The sequence below is a fragment of the Trematosphaeria pertusa genome, assembly GCF_010094035.1.
Source record: "Trematosphaeria pertusa strain CBS 122368 unplaced genomic scaffold BU26scaffold_7, whole genome shotgun sequence".
Classification (NCBI taxonomy): domain Eukaryota; kingdom Fungi; phylum Ascomycota; class Dothideomycetes; order Pleosporales; family Trematosphaeriaceae; genus Trematosphaeria; species Trematosphaeria pertusa.
The window spans coordinates 1083454-1099738 of record NW_022987218.1 but is presented as its reverse complement, the minus strand read 5'-3'; the positions used below and the strand labels follow the sequence as shown (position 1 = coordinate 1099738).

Below are 16285 nucleotides of genomic sequence, written 5' to 3'. Positions count from 1 at the left end.
CAAACACTCATATTGGTTTAGAGACTGATGCGAATCTGCATATCCAACAGCCGAGCTAGTAGAGAATTGCAATGCTGGTTTGCTAACCCGGGTCAGGCATGACAACAGCCTTCTAGCGAACACAGTTTCTTTGTTCGCCGCCTTATTTTGAATATGTATTCCCTTCCTGCACAAAGCGACGAGACGGCGTCAAAGGCCCGTCACCTGGACAATGCCATTGTGCTCCATTTTAGCCTTAAAATACGTACAAATTTGGGATGCATGGTCCGAACGCGGCGACCACGTCAGGAACTTAGCTACGCTTCAGTCGCATCCCAGCTACCAGAAGATGGAACGGATTCCAGGCGTCAACGTCACCCTCTTCACCCGCAAGACCACTAAACCCAACCCTCTCGCGGGGAAATACGTGTCCCAGTCCCACGCCCATTTCGACGATCCTAAGGATGTTAAAGCAAGGCAAGACAAAAATCATGCTTATATATTGAAGCGCTCTCATATGACCGATATCAAAACCGTTGGATCTAACCAAAAGGTTGCTGATATCCTAGCCAACAACTTGAGGGACTTCGGCGCTGCCTCCCAGCTAAAGCACGACTCTTTCCGCCACCAAACCAGCACTGCCTTCATCCTAGCCAACCATGCTCCCTTACTCCAGGAAAGTGGCAACTATTCTCGTCGGCACAGACGCTACTCCATCGACTGCAACGTAGCCTTCACCCACGATACAGATCCAGAAACTCCGCCGGCCTGGTCGGCGGCTCGCGACACGCCGCCCGCTCCCCTACCAAATGCACCCTTGTTCCACGGACCACCTCACTTTTTCGAGTATGCCCACCGATTCCGCATCGTTGAACGCATGCCGTCGAAAACCCTTCCTATACCAACCACCTTGCACCCCGCGCGCCTTGGGCCCTACAACCCCCCCGCAAACGACCAAAAAGCCTACGACCTCGAAGGATCGCAAATCACAAATGCGGACTTTCTCGCCATCCGTCGTCTTGCCGCCGCCGGCTGGTTCACCGACGACATAATCAACATGTCGTTCGATCTACTCGGCAACGTGCTCAAGTGCGACAAGCACCGCATCGCGCTATCCTACACGCTATATGCGCGGAACTGCTACGAAATCGGTAAGCACATGGCAGACGTCAAGAAATCAAAGGGAGGTACGAGCAAGGATGAAAACGCCGGCGACTTCGACTGGAAATACTACAAAAGCTCGATGCGGAAGTTCGCCGAGAGAGACTTCATCATCCTGCCCATCAACGACGGCTACGTGAAAGAGACGTATGGTAGTTCTAAAGACGGCGTGGGCACGCATTGGTCTGTCATCGTTGCCGATTGCCGCGGCGAGGTGCTGAGGGCGCGGTATCTCGATTCATTGTGCCGTGACCCAAAAAGAGCCACTGCGAACGTTAAAGTGGCTAGATTGGCCGTCCAAGGTCTCTACAAGCTACTCCGCCGGGTCGGGTACCCCTTCATAAGACTTGAATCGGACGTAGAAGTCGAGACGCCGCACCAGAAACGGCACAACCGGTGCCATAAAGACGGTGGTGGGGCATGCGGCCCTTTTGTGTGGGCCATCACGAAGGAGATTTCGCAGTTCATCGTCGATTGCGAGGATGATGGGGTTCAAGTCCCGGATTTGAAGCTACCGCAGGGTTTTGCGGAGATCTGGGATTGGGATTCGGAGGATACGCGGAGGGTGATACAGAGCTTGGTGGTGAGGGGAAGGAGAATGAGGCTACATAAGAACAAGGGGATAACGGACTGGATTGATCTGGAGAATTTGAGGAAGAGGGAGGTTATAGGGATCGTTGCGGAGAGTATTGTTGCGGGAAAGATGCCCCTGCATGCTTTCAACAAGGAATGGTATACCGAGGAATAATCTAGTGCGGGCATTTAACAGAGTAGAGAAGCTCATCACGAGTTACGGCGCTTCAAGAATAATTGCACGTACTAGCATTAATCCAATACTTTACATTGGAAAGGAATGCAGTAGAGAGTCCCATCAAAGTCATCGTTCATTCCCAATCACTCGAGCCCCCTTATCATTCTGTAATCCCTCCCACATCTCACTCCACACTCGAAAGGAACGACTACACCATTTCACTTCTTCCATCCCTTCTCTTCCCTCCCCCGCAATCTCCTTCTCCTTTACCAATGATGCCCCTTCACGCACCACCCATCCACACAATTATACCCATGCTCACATCGCCCATGCCAGCACTTCTTCTTCACCTCTGTTGGCGTCGGCGTCGGACTCGCGGTCGCCACGCAGCTACCCACACAAGTCGCACCAGGGAAACACGTATAACCCCTACTGCAACTGCTATCCAATCCACAGACCGGCGTTGGCCTGTTGAGGATACATGTGATCATTTGCGGCCAGATGCACTGTCCGCGCTGCGTCACACCGGGGGTAGGATACTCGGTCGGCGTGCAGTGGCCGCTGGTGCCTTTGATGGGCTTACAAGGCGAGTCGTCGCCCATGGTGCAAGTTGTTAAGGGCGGGACCGTCCAGGGGTCGCTGCAGGTGCCGGAGCAGGGCCTATGTGGCTTGCAGGGCATGGTCGGTGTGCACAGGTTCGCAGGCATGCAGGGTCCGTCGTCGCCCATGTTACAGCGGGTGATTTCAGTTGGCGTGGGCGAAGGGGTTATCGAGATTGGAGGGGTAGTAGTAGGCTCGCAGCGTCCGATACACTTCGCGCTCGGGAGACAAGTGCTATAGGAGCGGCTACAAGTGCTATCGTATTGACACATAGGTGTCGGAGCATCGAGGAGGCACGTCGGCTTCTGCGGTGTCCAGCACTGGCCGAGCTGCGGGACTCCAGGCGTCGGCATCATAGTTGGCGTGCATGTTGCAGGCGGCGTGCATGCTCCACTAACGCCCATCGTGCACGGGATGACAGGAGTCTGGGGCCCGTAGATCTCCTTGCAGACGCCGTAGCAGGGCGTATTAGTCTTGCAGGACATGGTGGGAACGCAGGAAGATGCTGGGAGACATGGGCTGTCATCGCCCATGTTGCAGGACTTAGTTATGGGTCCAGTGGGCGAAGTGGTTGGTGAAGTGGGAGTGCCAGATGGAACGCAGGATCCCATGCAAACTCCAGTCACTGAGCACGAGCTAGTCGGGCTACAGTAACTACTGGGAGGACACGGCGTCGGCAGCACCGCGTTGCAGGGCGGTGGAGGATTCTCGATGCACGCGCCGCCGCATGGCAGCCCGGTCGTGCAGACCATTGTCGGGGTGCAATGGGAACTCGGCTCACACGGCTTATCATCTCCCATCGTACAGGGAGTGACGGGCGGCGGCGTCCAAGGCGGAGGGATGGTCGGGGACGAGGGCGGAGGAGTAGTCGGAGCGCCCTCAATACATTGGCCCTTCCACGGATGCCCCCATGCGGAAGTCATGGTGGGAGTGCAGTGGGACGATGGGAGGCAAGGACGATCATCGCCCATGGTGCACGGGGTGACGGGCGGCGGCGTCCAGATGTCGATGCAGAGGCCACCGCAAGGCTTTCCAGTCACGCAAGGCATTGTGGGCGTGCAGGTCCATGATGTGCCAGCCGTCTGCAGGGCCGAGCATGGTTTGTCGTTTCCCATGGTGCATGGCACGGTGTATTTGGGCGGCGGAGGAGTGGTGGTAATGGGAGTGTTGGCTGTCGCCCTTACGAGAAGGGGCAGCGAAAGGAGCACTAAAAGCTCCATGGTGGTCGATTGTTTGTTGATAGGTGTCGGAATGTATAGTCCAAGGTATTCAGATGATAGTAGATGAAAATGACTGCGGGATCAATACGGTCGAACTGTTCGTTGGCAGCGAAAGGATGAATGGGTCATTCAGGCATACCGAGCATATATATCCTCCCTACTTATTTAGTGCTTCATGAAAGCCTTACCTAGGTCTATCGCCTAGAAAGCTGAGCGCCATGTCCCACCCACTATGGTTCGTCCTCGCCCGTAACGCTCATCACGAGGACGAGCACGAGAAAACCAATACTGTGGAGACGCCATATTGCCAAACACATTATGTCATTCGCTGTCATTCGCTCATGTTACGAGTGAGGTAGGGCGGCCGCACCTATAAGAGTAGCAGTCACGCCAGATCATCAGAAAGAATGATCGAAGACGAGAGACCGCCGATCACCCGCAGGTGCTAAAAATATATCATGAGATTGTGGGTACGGGAAATACGAATGCCGTTTTCGTGGTTGGCGAACGCCAAGTCGGCAACGCGAGGAACAGTACAGGAGCTGAGGTTGCGAGGATGCCGCAAAAGTCGCCTGCACGTGCTATGCAAAGTCAGTAAATAATGTTCGATCAACCTTGGAAGGCTCGATGGCATGTTACCTTGTCCCGGTAGCACTGAAGAGGAATCCACGAAACTCACTAAGTAGGACCCGCTGGCTAGTCGTTGATACCAAGCATAAAACGAGTGCGTAGAACGTTGCCTAAACACCCTCTTTAAGACAGGCATTGTAGGAGACCGAAAGCGAGAAGTGCGAACTGGGGAGAGATGGCGAGGCGAGAATATCGTGGCGGCTACCGCGAGAGCATGTGATCCGCACAGTCTGGTCGTATCTCTCGACGGGGCCTATGTTTGTCAGTATTGTACAAGCGCAACTCTAAGAGGATATCACACCGCTCCGACGACCCCAATAGAACTGAGGATAGCCCATCTCTTCTCTTCCCCTGCAATCAGATACGCCACGCGGAGTGGAGGAACCTGTTCGGGTTGAAGCCGGAGGTGTCTTGCTAAAAGAAGCTGCATATGTCGTCGACCTTGGTTAGACAGGGTACTTGGCAACGAATGCCGAGGGACAGAGCGCCGAAGGCCTGTACTGGGACAAAATAATTGCGCTTGGAGAAATGTTGATACCGCCCATTGAGGCCGCGTTCATACCCAAGTATGAATTCTACACATTAACGAGAAACTGATTATCGCTGGTCGCTGAGAACTGCTCCCGAACCATTCTAGATACCTCAACGCCTTGCCATCATGATCTTAGGATATGCAGTCATGATCGTCCGGCATACTGCAATTATTTCATCGCCTCATCAAGCTTGTTCAGCATTCCCTGAACCTCTCTCACCAATTCTTTCCGCTTCATCCTAGCATCCTGGTCGCCCTCCGTCTCCACCCCATCTAGCTTCATCAGTATCTGCGTGAGTATTGTCTCCGACAGTTTCTTGTATTCGAGCTCTTTCTTCGACTTCTCTTCGGGTGGATGCTGCATGAAGGTGATGCATAGCGGGACGAAGTCGGTGTGGAACTTGGATGCTATCGCTTCGAGCTTGCCGATCGGCGTCTGCGGCGTCGCTGCTCGTGGGATATTGGCCGGTGGAGCGGAGGTAGGCCGAGGACCGGGGAGGTGGGACGGGATGGGTAAGTACTCAGCGCCGGCCGGAGCGGCGCTCGAGTAACCCGGCGTGCTTGCACCAGATGCGTTTGCGGCCGCGCTCTTCTTCTTATTCTTCTTGCCGCCGCGTTTCCTAGGCTTCTTCTTTGTCGCAGCATTCGTAGCTGAATCGAGTCCGCTCTCAGTGTCGTCTTCTTCGTCTTCGCCTTCGCTCCAGGTGTGCTGAGCATCTTCGGCTCCTGGCGCCATGTTGCCTACCGGGGCCTCGCCGACTGCGCACAGGATCTCGCTGCCGGTGCCATCACCGCGCAGGCCCTCCTCCCGCGCGGTCCGCTCGTCGTGCTTAAGGTTCTTGCCCTTGAAGAACATGCGTATCCGCCGAGGGTCATCGACGCCAATCTTCTTCGCCGCTGCCTGCCTCACTGTACTAATCCTCAAATCTCCATCCCGTATGCTCTGCGCAGGGAAGTGCGTGGGATAATGCGTCCTGCCGTTCTTGAAGACTAGAACATCCGTGTCCCGATCAGGGTTCTTGTCATCCCAGTCAACTATCTCTGGCCGCGAGGAAGCTTTATTGCGGCCCTTATCTGTGGCCTTCGCGAGGTCTTCGGAGGTGATGTAGGAGAAGTCGGAGTCAGAAACTTCGCCAGCGTTTGGCGAACTACCTGGGCGCCCAAAGGGCGAGAAGCGCCCGCCCCAATTACCGCCGGCGCGAGAAAACCAGGACATGGTGACGAAGACGGCGGCTAATAGTACGGCGAGGGTAGTGAGGTACGCGGGGTCGTCGAAGCGGGGGTTCGTGAGGAAGTCGGTGATATCTGTGGCGCTGCTTTGCTGCAGAAAATTCAATATTCTCGATATCGCGTCCGTGGGCACGTTCTCGGTTGTTGGAGGAGGCGTAGGAGTTGTGCCGAGCAGAGGATGTGTGCGGAAGAAGTGGAAGGACTTCTTCAAGTCGTCGATCCAGGTGTTAATCGACGCCACGGTGAACGTTTGATGGCCAAGCGCCAACAAAGGCAGGGCTGTGGTCCTCAAAGCACGGCGTAAGCGACGCAGAAGCTAGTTCACGAAGCGGATTGGTAGGCGCGCTGCATGGAATGACTTGTCAGCGGTGAAGACTGCCCAGGTGCTCGCCGGAGGCCCGGTCCAATGTGGAAGCGGACTGACGTCGTGGCCCGGGAAGGAGCCGAAGGTCGGTTTCTCTCGGCTTGGCTTATATAAGCAATCCCATTCACAGCGTTACAGCGCTTGTTTTGTTTCTATCTGGAATTCTCCGGATTTACCTAGGGAGCGGCGCGCGTGGAAGCCACCCTGAAAGCCTTCACAGGTGTGTACGATAGCAAATGGCCGGCTGTACGAGCAATCGTATCTATGCAGCGAGCTCTTGAATCTAGAGACCGGCCTGGCGCAAGAGTACCGTCGCCAGTGGGAACCCTTGAACTGAGTTCTCCCGCTTAGTGCTAAACACAGTCCTTGCACATCAGAAGTTATCCGAGATCGCCATTGCGGACCCTGCCTCTAGACCCTCGAAGATCCTCACGCACATCATTGCCGAAAGCCTCAGTCAGATGACCAGTGGCTCGCCTCACGATTTCTGTCTGCTGCAACTTGATGTCACACGATCATGTATTCCTGAATATACGCCCATCTGATTTGGTAAAGGATGCAGAAGAAAGTACGCTCATTATAATCATGCCGAGCTATGCAATGCCCTAAGGAACGACATGATGGAAAATGGACAATCTTGAATTTGCCTGACCAAGGAACACCTTGCGCCACCATCGCCAACCATTGCGGCCGAGTATGCAAAGAGAGAGAAAGAGAGAGGAATGGCAATGGCCAGTGAGAAGAGACGGAAGGAGATCGGCCGTTGAAATTCGTGAACATGAACATCCAGGCTTCCCATCCTTGACGCCCCACATTAATCCCGCGACATGATAACCGCAATTTTGTAGAAAGAGATCGAATACATACTGACCCAGCCGGATATAACAGGGCTAGCGTTTGTGCCCATCGGCTAGAATCGAGGTGCAGACAGCGCACAGAAGATCGCAACCAAGAGAGAGCACCAGGCAGCTAATGAGAGAGACCATCAGGCGGCCTGCAAATCATTCACGCCTTGCTCCGTTTCGGAGTAGCCAAGAAAGCAAGTCTCGACTTGCTCATCGAGCCTCCACGCTTGGGGGTGCGACGCGGTAGCTTCGACGGTGTCTTCGGAGGCTCAGCTGGGGTGGGCTTCATCTTCTTTTCCGCACGTCCCTCGTAATGCACAGGCTCGGTATTCTCCTTATCCGAGGTCTCCTCGAGAGTATCAAGTTTGCGCTTCTTGGGGTCGACGAGAGAAGAGGCGTCGCTCTTTCGAACCATGCGGATAGTGCCCGTAGACGCAGGGCCGAAGCTGATAGGCTTATCAGACTTGAAGGAGAACTCGCCGGGAGTGTTAGCCGTGGCACCGCCAAAAGTGAGGCGTCGAGACGGAGACGCAGCAGGTGACTCATCGCCCGTTGGAAGGTTGGGATAGTCGACACCAGACTGGAGCTTCGGATAGATGACAGCGCCAGGTGGAACCTCCGACCCGGCTCGGATTTTCATTGGCGACGGAGACTTGCCAAGCTCATCTTCAGCCGCCCGCTCCAAGGTGCTGGTTGTGAAGTTGACGTGCTTCTTGACTGGAGCAGTGCGCGGCACTTCGGGAAGAGCCTTCTGGAGGTTTAGTCCAGGAGGAGGAGACATATGAGTGCCGGCGGCAATCTTTTCTAGGTCGTCGGAAAATTTGCGGCTGGGCGTACGGAGGATGGACCGAACGCGCTGCACCGAGTTGCTCGTCTTGCGAATGCTCTCTCGAACGCCATCCTTCACGGTCTGGGCGAGGTTGGTGGGGGAGAAGAGATTACGCGTGGAAGTAGAGCGCAACAGAGATGGAATCATTGACGAGGACTTGACGGCCTTCACGCTCTGCGATCGCGCAAGCGAAGACTTTGTGGGCGTCATGAGTCTGGAGGCGAGGCGCGGCAGCGCCGTCTGAGAGGTAATCTTTCGGGCTGGAGTAGCAGGTTTGGCGACTGCAGGCGTGCCAGCCTCAGGCTTGCCATCTCGAGAGACTGGCCGGGTAGAGGCAGCATCATCCGTCTCAGTGCGCTTGACTCGCTTCGCAGCAGGGCCATTCTGTGTCGGCGGTCGTCCGTCTCGCGACGGGGGCACCAACCTCACAGTGGACTGGGCGCGGGGGAGACTAGATGCTGTGACATCTGTCTTCGGCTGGGTACGCTTTAACGGTGTCGGCGGAATCCGGGTCGCTGGCTCAGCCGCATTCATCTTCGACCGAGTACGCTTCAATCCTGATGCAGGCGTCTTCGTACTTGACTCTGCCAAGTCCATCTTTGACTGCGTACGCTTCAACTTGTTGAGACCTTTCTGGCTCACCTCAGGCTTGAGCAAATCAACCTTCGACGGAGATTTCTTTAGTGTGACATTGGCGGGCTTGAAACGGGTTGGGTCGGCACGGAACGACGACGCATGGTTTGCGATTGAGTCCATCTTCTTGAATTCTTTCATATGCACATCGCTGAAGCGCGACATCTTACCCTTCGGTACAGCCGTCTTGCGCTGGGGGGACACGTCTGCTGGAGCAGTGAACTCATCCGCCTTGAAGAGAGCGCGACCATCGGCGAGAGCGTCTTCCTTGCGATCTTTCAGAATGCTGCTTGATGTCGGACTGAGACCCGAGAGCGGTGACTTGAACCGGAAAAGAAACCGGAAGTCCGGCGAGGAAGCGATGTTATCCATCTCGCTCGCTGCAGCCGGGACTGGAGTCTTTGAAGGAGTCGCGTGAACGACGACCGCACCGGACGCTTTTGGCGGCGCCGTGTGCGCACCCAGAGCTTGGAATCCAAGCCAGCGCGCCTCCTCCAGCATTTTCGCCGTACTTGCGTGGTGGTGCGCCGGATGCATCTCTTCTCCAGTCGGCTTGATAGGTGTGCGGTTCTTTGGCGTGCGTGCTGTGGAAGCCGTCGGCGGCTGCGGGCGCTGGGACGTCTTCATTTCGGTGGGCGCTGGGTGCGCGGCAAGCTGTCGCTGAGTCGTTGCTTGCGACTCATTGCCTTCCTCAACGGACGGCAGGCGTCTCTGCTGGGGTGAGGACCTCGATTGCGCCGTCTCCCAGCTAGAGGTGGACCTCTCGGAGGGAGTGGGCGAGCGCTAATGGCGGTGAGTTAGCACGTAAACAAAGCCAGCGACCTTGCGCTTTGCCTTTGCGCCGAATGCATACCTTCTGGAGTCTGGCGGATCGCCGCGCCATGTTTGTAAGTGTTGAGAGGAAAGGAAAGGGTTCGTGGTCGAGGCGTGCCAGGGTAGATATTGGCTTGTCGTGGTCTGTGGGGTGGGGTGAGAAGTGGAGCTCGTCATACCGTGCCAAGATAAACAAAGAGCTCGGACCATGTCACTTGATCGAGCGCCTGGAAGGAGCGACATCACGTGGTCTGTCAGCCCTATGCGGACGCCTGCATCTGCAGCCTTTCATCCGACTGGCATGGCAACGCAAATTTTCTTAGGAACGATCTGTGTAGTGAAAGCATGCAGGTGGGCTTTCCGCAATCCCGCTCGACACGCGGTAGGGCTCTGAAGCCATTCAAGAAAATATCCAAATTCGCCCAACGAGGGCGCCGACACCCGCGTGGACCAAATCACCCCGACCGACACTATGCGAGCTCGACAGCTGATAGTACTCTTGAGGGCCTTCAGGATGCCGCATCCCGAGTCCGCTTTTTCTACAATCAATCGACTACCTCCCCTCACGGCCATCCAACACCCCGCACAACTTCCTAACAACCTCTAACACTACTTCATCGACCCCTTCCTCCCCTTTCCTCCTATACGCCTTCCACTCCGTCTCGCACCCTTCATCTCGACACCGATGGATGCCACCACAGCACATGCATCCGCCAGCCTGAAGTGCTTCCGCACACTGTACATGTGCCTCCAAACCCCCGCACCTATCCAGAAAAACATGAGGACACAAAGATTGCTCCAACTGCTCCAATCTCCGGCGCAGTAGCTGAGGCGGGTAGGATGGAGCATCGCTCGGGAACTGCGCTAGCACCAAATGTTTCGTGATGATGACAGATCCCCCGCCGCCGAGCGTGAGAGTTACTTCGGTACGTTCGTGTTCCCGTGATAAAGGTCTGATGAGACCGTGGTACCCGTGATAGCAGTATGCCCGAACGATTCCTTGGGCGAATTGCAAGTCGAGGTCGTCTTGGTCCAGGCTCAGGTGTTGGCAGACGTCTAGGCAGAACTTGCTCTCGACAAACGGGTATGGTGATTTTGCGAATGTGGCTAAGTTATTACTGCGCCAGAAGCGCTTCCGTATCCTATCCAAAAGCCTAGGATTGAAATTCGGCATCCGAATGCGGCAGCCCTCGTATTTGTTACAAAGCAGGTAGCTGAGTGGCGGCTTCTTGCGCTCTGTCGATTTAGGGGCCGTATCCTTTTTCGTTCTCTCCGAGCTTATGGGGGTGTGATCTTGCGTGGCGACTATGATGCATTTGGTCTTGGGCCCTGGTTGAAGCCCTACGGCAAGCGGTTCTTCCAGTGTCGTTGTACTCTGACTAGCCATTTCCTAGGGCAGGGTGTCTGGGAATATTTTGGATGGACAAGGGGCTGGGTTGGAGACAGAGCAGTCGGAGTTGATGAGCGGATGAAGATAGAGGCGAGTGTAATGCGGCTTGATGAGCATCTGAGAAGCGAGTGGCATCTTGTGGGCGCCGGTAAATTATTGTTACGGTGGATCTCCGGTAACAGATGCCGAAAGATGAAGAGAGAAGGATTTTGAAAGTGTGCCGAAGATTCCCGACTATATCTGCTCAAAATGGAGGTGAGAACCATGGAACACATCGAGGGGTTGTTGGGTATAGCAACAACTTCTTCTACAATCCACCCTCCGCTAGATAACGTAGATTGAAATGAGAAAGTAGGAAGCATCAGCTCGAATACCAAAGCACCGTATGGCTGTTGGATAATACAAATAAATGGACATTGTACGAAGATGTTTGTGATGTTGAGTGGTCACCCGTGAGGTCCTACCCAATCCAAACTTTACACTTACGCTGAGCCTCACCAACCCCTCCCCGCCTTGGTGGTCCCAAGCACAGCCGCACCGGGCTTTGCCAACCCAGCTTCAACATCCCTCTCCACTTTCTCGTTGACCTTCTCCATAGTACGCTCTTCTTCTTCTCTCTTTAACCTCTCCTTCTCTTCATCCTTCCACATGAAATTGCCCGCACCGCCTCTTCCCGCCCTGGCAACAGGCAGCTCTTGGGTCTCCGGATGCCATGGCGTAGAGACATGAGGCTTCGAAGACGTGGGAATGGCGGTCGCGTCCGAAGGCTGCGTAAAGGTGCCTTCCTTTTCAAGTTCCGTCGGTTGATACCAGTTGCCAGCGCCACCCCTGCCCATATGAGCATAATCTTGTGGTTGAGAGGGCGTAGATGTTGCTGGCGACGCCGCAGAAGAGGCAAGGGAACGATTGGCTTCGAGGTCCTGTATGTAAGGTGGGCGGGTTAGGGTCTTGCAGGTCATGGTTTAGGGCTTTGAGTCCCTGGATGTCCGCAAGATTGGTCGCAACTCCCCCTGGTTGTAGACGCAACGCTTGTATGCGAATTGATCAGGCACTCACTCACCTCAGCGAGCCTACGACTCTGCTCCTGCGCCTGAGCGATATTTCCAGCACCACCACGACCTGGCATATTGACCGCTACCGATTTTCTTCCTTCTTGCGCCTCGACTAATTGTAGGGAGTACGGGGGGTTCAGTATGAAGGCGTACCGATTGCTTCGTCCTAGCAGAGGCTGAAAGAACATGCAGGATCGGAGCAAGGCCGAGGTAGGGTCTAAAAGACGCAGCCCAGCCCCGTTCAAGTGGGGCAGCTCATGGAACTTGCTTTTGATGGTCCCGAATCCGTGGGCAGGAATTGCGCGGGAGGTGGCGTGTTGATCCCGCTTCAAGGCCCCGTTGCGGTGGGGGGGCGAGTAGCGATGCCAGGCGAACCGATTGTGTCATAGAAAACAAGTCTTGGCAAGTGATAACGCAGGCAGAGGCATCATCTCATGCACATTATCTCGTAGAATTGAAGCTTCGGAAGAGTGTGGGTATCGGTCGCGTTCACGCAACTACAGACTAGACATTTTTGAGCATTATACCCGAGTCCAAGCGCATACCTAACATGTCGAGGAAAAGAAGAGAGTAGGGCCGCGGTGATAAGCGATCGGCTGGTGGAATAACCACTCCGCAAAAATACACATCCCTGAGAAGGATGAAAAGGAAGACTGCCATTCTGACCATGTCTCCGTAGTGACCGTGGAAGATGCACAGAACAGAGAAAATAGAAAGCTCCCCTCAATTGTAGCAGAGAAACCTAGAGCAACAACAAACACGCGCGCGTTCCTATCAACCGCACAGCCGCCCGAAGGAACACCATGAACGCCTGTCCACCTGCCCCTTCACTAAGGTTCGTCCTTTGCCAGTGTCATGACGGATCGTAACACATAAAAATTTTACTCTCTTCCCTCTTGTACTGCGCGCAAGACAGGATATAGGTTATGTGCGTCGTCACTCATCCGGCGCTCATGCTTCATGTCGTCGTTGTCTTCGTCTTCCTGGAAGTCATGAGCATCAAGCCTGTCCTTCAGCCACGCTCTCAGCCTCTCGATTGTGCGGATATTCTCGACCCAAGACTGCTGCGATGCGTCGTTGGGCTGTTCCGTAGACGCGGATGAGACCTGGCTAGGAGATCGCATTGACAGAGCAGGATCCACTTTCGGAGAGTGAATTGCTAGCTGATTGACGTTGTGATGCAAGTTTTCTTGCTCAGAAGTGCGACGAGACTCCTTGGCCGATGCTCCATCATCTGAAATATCCATGTGGTCACTACCACGTCGATCAGGAGCAGCCTTCTGAAGAAGGTTACCGGAATATCGCCGGCGACCATCAGCATCGAAAGCAGGCGCCAGGCCGGAGGAAGGAGCGGCGGCAGACATGTCTGACATGGCACTAACAGAGGGCAGCGTAGGATACATACTACCCATTGTCGTCCTTGTAGTAGGCGAAACAGTGCTTCCGGAATGTCCAGAACCTGGGGAGTGCTGCGAGGTGTAAGAGAGGACGCTGGAAGCCGGAGTCAAGGCTGGAGTTTCACTGTTGGTCGTAGCGACGGCGGAAGCATGGGACGATTGAGGATGAGTGGTGGCGAGGCCAGGAGGCGAATGGCTGGAGCGGTAGGCTGAGCCAGTCGGCACGTAATGAGCGCCGGCCTGTTGGACGCCGGCAGCTGCCGCATGATTGGGATTCTCGTAAACAGTACTCTGTAGCTGTTCCAAGAATTGATCGATGTTCAGCAGGTCGCTCTTAGTCCTGAGGTTGGGCAGCGGCAAGGAGTAAGGATGCATAGGAGGATGAGCAGCCTGAGCGACCATAGTGCCTCCATGGCCATACTCGGACATGCCGCCCTGGTAGGCTCCGATGACGGGGAGTTGGACGCCCTGGAGACCCATGAGCCTCTGGCCGACGTCGTAATAAGTCGCGGGATCAATAGCACGGCGTTTGGCATCACCGAAGAATTCATTGAGGGCATCGTACGCAGCGCGCTTTCGGATCTCATACGAGTCGCCATTCAACTGCTGGGTCGGGTTGACGGCATAGTAAACTGGGCCATAGGCAGAGTTCTGGGGTGGACCGCCGTAGAAGCCAGCTGGAGCGCCTCCAGGGTGCTGTTGCCCGTAGCCTCCATTGGGACCAAGGGCACCTTCGGGATATTGGTATCCGCTCGCTGTAGCGGCAAGCGCCTGCAAGTCAGCGACCACTGTGGTGCGCAAGTTAGAATTGAAAGGAAAATGGGGTACATGGGGAGACGGTTTTAGAGAGGACGAGGTCATTTCATTGTAGGGAAAAGGGGATTCACTTACGTTTGCCGCCTTGGCCTGGATAGCCCGGGCCGCCATGGGGACCACCGCGGTTGGGCTCCGGAGAGCGAAGTAGAACGGAGTCATCGGCATGAGTCTTGACGTGCTTCTTGAGATCCTGGGGGCGCTTGAAGGCCTTGCCGCAGAAGTCGCATTTGTGCGGCTTCAACGGGACATGGACGCGAATATGCGAGGTGATGTGGTCGCGCTTTACAGTGGTAGTGCGGCAGTTACCCCACTGGCAGGTCAGATTCAAGTTGTTGGTGCTCTTGCGGCCGACATGGCGTTCGCAGACGTGGTCCTGTGCGATGGTCAGCAAATGTTCCGTCACGTGAGGAGAGCAGAACGACCCGAGGCTGCACGACGAGCGCGCCGACACGTCCATGCAAAGCGACTGCGCGATATGTCGCGTCGCCTCCACGCGTCCTAGAGGCCTCTGCAGAGCCTGTACTTACATAGAGCTGTTCGGCTGTGGGGCAGCGCTCGCCACAGTTCTGCCACTGGCATACGAGCTGGTCGGCGGGAACGGTGGAAGAGGCAGGATTCGGAGCGTTCTGCTGCGTTGGCGTTCCTTGCGGCTGCGGCTGCGGCTGCGGAGCTGATGTTGCCTGCGCGGGCACAGTGCCCTGCTGAGGAGGTTGGTCGCTCATGTTGTTGATGCGCGGCGGCGATCGAGGGTTGGGTGTAGGCTTGGCACAGTCGACCGAGGCCAAGTAGAAAACACTGCAGACGCGCGCCTTCTGACGTCAGCAGATGAGCAGGGGAAACAAAGGAAGGAAGGGCCCGCGGGTGCGGAAAGCGCGTCCAGGAGTGATTCGAGGTGCAAAAGGGAGTTGCGCGAGGGGGAAAGCAGGAGCGAAGTAGGAAGAAGGCGCGGCGGGACCAGACCTCCGCCCGGAGGGACCAAGGCTTTTAGCTGGCCCAGCGCTCCTGCCTCAGCCTGCGTCGGCGTGATCGCGCTAGGAGCACGCCAGGCCCGATTAGGCGTGCCAAGGCGTGCCAAGCTTTTAGTGGGAATTAGCCACCAAATTGTGCTCGCCGTCGTCCCGGCGCCTCGAGTCTTGTCGCGCCGCTGGCGACAGCAGCTGCATGCCCGCATGCACGCCGCCCTCCTTCTCGCCGACGAGAACGACCGTCCCGAGCTCACTCACGCCGGCGTGGCCAGCGACGGCCTCCAGCTCACCCTATCCGTGCGACGCGTGCAGCAGCCAAGGGGCGTGGAGTCATCTCGGCGCCAGCGCTCCGTGCGGTCAGCGCTGTTACGCTACCGAAACCTTAATGCCCGCTAGGGGTGGGCTTGGCCGGCGGAACCTGCTCCATTGCTCGCCCAGCACGCCCAGAATCACCGCTCTCGTGCTCTCCACGACGGCAACCACCCCAGCGACCTTTGTCCAACGCAGCCGTCCCCTCATGCATGGCACCTTCCGGCATGGACAAAGGAGAGTACGTACATGCTAACCAACGCAGGACGACACGGTGCGCCTGTATAACAGCAGCGTTTTCCAGGCATCGTATGACACTTCAATCCAATAAGCGCCCGAGTCTATTCCGGGAAATCCTCAGACCGTTGCACCTTTGCACCAAGCACATTTCAGAGCCAAACGCCTTCGTGGTGCCCGATGAAACAATCCCTTTTACTCTCGAGATAATCCCAAGAACAATCCGGCATGCTCACGTTCGAATTTACATCCGGCGCTTCCGGATGCACGAGCTGAAGAGACAAGCGGGCCTAGGATAAGTTGAAGAGAACCCTACGCTCACCATCAGATATCGAGCTGCAGAAACCAGTCAACCTTGACTGGCTCTCTCCCACTTCTTCTCAGATGTGAGGAGTGAAGGGCCTGTAGAAGGCGTCGACATGGTCTGGCCTTTGTTCTCCTCATGTGCGTGCCCCTAAACGCAGCGTTTCTTGCATGGTTCGGTTCTTCTATCTCGCAAACTTGGTCCGACTTTGTCACCTCGACGTTTAAC

At 55.8% G+C, this 16285-nt stretch overlaps 7 protein-coding genes across 7 annotated transcripts; 1 reads left to right on the top strand and 6 right to left on the bottom strand.

The window, feature by feature from the left end:
* Positions 1–328: 328 nt before the first annotated feature.
* BU26DRAFT_604966 (uncharacterized protein) lies at positions 329–1888 on the top strand (the record flags this gene model as incomplete). The annotated part of the gene is made up of 1 exon (XM_033835554.1): positions 329–1888. The coding sequence occupies one exon, from the start codon at positions 329–331 to the stop codon at positions 1886–1888; it is 1560 nt and encodes a 519-aa protein (XP_033684047.1).
* Positions 1889–1947: 59 nt separating this feature from the next.
* BU26DRAFT_311004 (uncharacterized protein) lies at positions 1948–3939 on the bottom strand. The gene has a single exon (XM_033821914.1). The coding sequence runs from the start codon at positions 3709–3711 to the stop codon at positions 2158–2160; it is 1554 nt and encodes a 517-aa protein (XP_033684046.1). The 5' UTR covers positions 3712–3939; the 3' UTR covers positions 1948–2157.
* BU26DRAFT_311008 (uncharacterized protein) lies at positions 3933–4906 on the bottom strand. Its single transcript, XM_033821915.1, has 3 exons — positions 4643–4906; positions 4391–4594; positions 3933–4292 (listed from the first exon to the last, which is right to left on the bottom strand). The coding sequence occupies exons 1-3, from the start codon at positions 4769–4771 to the stop codon at positions 4110–4112; spliced, it is 516 nt and encodes a 171-aa protein (XP_033684045.1). The 5' UTR covers positions 4772–4906; the 3' UTR covers positions 3933–4109.
* Positions 4907–5042: 136 nt separating this feature from the next.
* Positions 5043–9657, bottom strand: BU26DRAFT_427457 (uncharacterized protein; the record flags this gene model as incomplete). Its single annotated transcript, XM_033823730.1, has 4 exons — positions 5043–6213; positions 7519–8656; positions 8720–9557; positions 9628–9657. 4 exons carry the CDS (start codon positions 9655–9657, stop codon positions 5043–5045), a joined length of 3177 nt encoding a protein of 1058 aa, XP_033684044.1.
* Positions 9658–10140: 483 nt separating this feature from the next.
* On the bottom strand, positions 10141–10974 carry BU26DRAFT_564722 (uncharacterized protein; the record flags this gene model as incomplete). Its single annotated transcript, XM_033833302.1, has 1 exon — positions 10141–10974. The coding sequence occupies one exon, from the start codon at positions 10972–10974 to the stop codon at positions 10141–10143; it is 834 nt and encodes a 277-aa protein (XP_033684043.1).
* Positions 10975–11222: 248 nt separating this feature from the next.
* Positions 11223–12341, bottom strand: BU26DRAFT_310990 (uncharacterized protein). Its single transcript, XM_033821913.1, has 3 exons — positions 12183–12341; positions 12038–12136; positions 11223–11897 (listed from the first exon to the last, which is right to left on the bottom strand). The coding sequence occupies exons 2-3, from the start codon at positions 12101–12103 to the stop codon at positions 11472–11474; spliced, it is 492 nt and encodes a 163-aa protein (XP_033684042.1). The 5' UTR covers positions 12104–12136; positions 12183–12341; the 3' UTR covers positions 11223–11471.
* A 569-nt stretch (positions 12342–12910) lies between these two features.
* BU26DRAFT_426364 (uncharacterized protein) lies at positions 12911–14964 on the bottom strand (the record flags this gene model as incomplete). The annotated part of the gene is made up of 3 exons (XM_033823667.1): positions 12911–14214; positions 14318–14615; positions 14770–14964. The coding sequence occupies 3 exons, from the start codon at positions 14962–14964 to the stop codon at positions 12911–12913; spliced, it is 1797 nt and encodes a 598-aa protein (XP_033684041.1).
* Positions 14965–16285: the final 1321 nt, after the last annotated feature.

Coding starts and splice junctions, on each gene's coding strand:
- BU26DRAFT_311008 (XM_033821915.1), bottom strand. CDS start 4,771: ATGCAGCTTCTTTTAGCAAGACACCTCCGGCTTCAACCCGAACAGGTT. Junction 4,595..4,642: donor CTATTGGGGTCGTCGGAGCG/GTGTGATATCCT, acceptor TGACAAACATAG/GCCCCGTCGAGAGATACGAC. Junction 4,293..4,390: donor TAGCCAGCGGGTCCTACTTA/GTGAGTTTCGTG, acceptor GACTTTGCATAG/CACGTGCAGGCGACTTTTGC.
- BU26DRAFT_310990 (XM_033821913.1), bottom strand. CDS start 12,103: ATGCCAGGTCGTGGTGGTGCTGGAAATATCGCTCAGGCGCAGGAGCAG. Junction 11,898..12,037: donor AGAGTCGTAGGCTCGCTGAG/GTGAGTGAGTGC, acceptor CCTTACATACAG/GACCTCGAAGCCAATCGTTC.
- BU26DRAFT_311004 (XM_033821914.1), bottom strand. CDS start 3,711: ATGGAGCTTTTAGTGCTCCTTTCGCTGCCCCTTCTCGTAAGGGCGACA.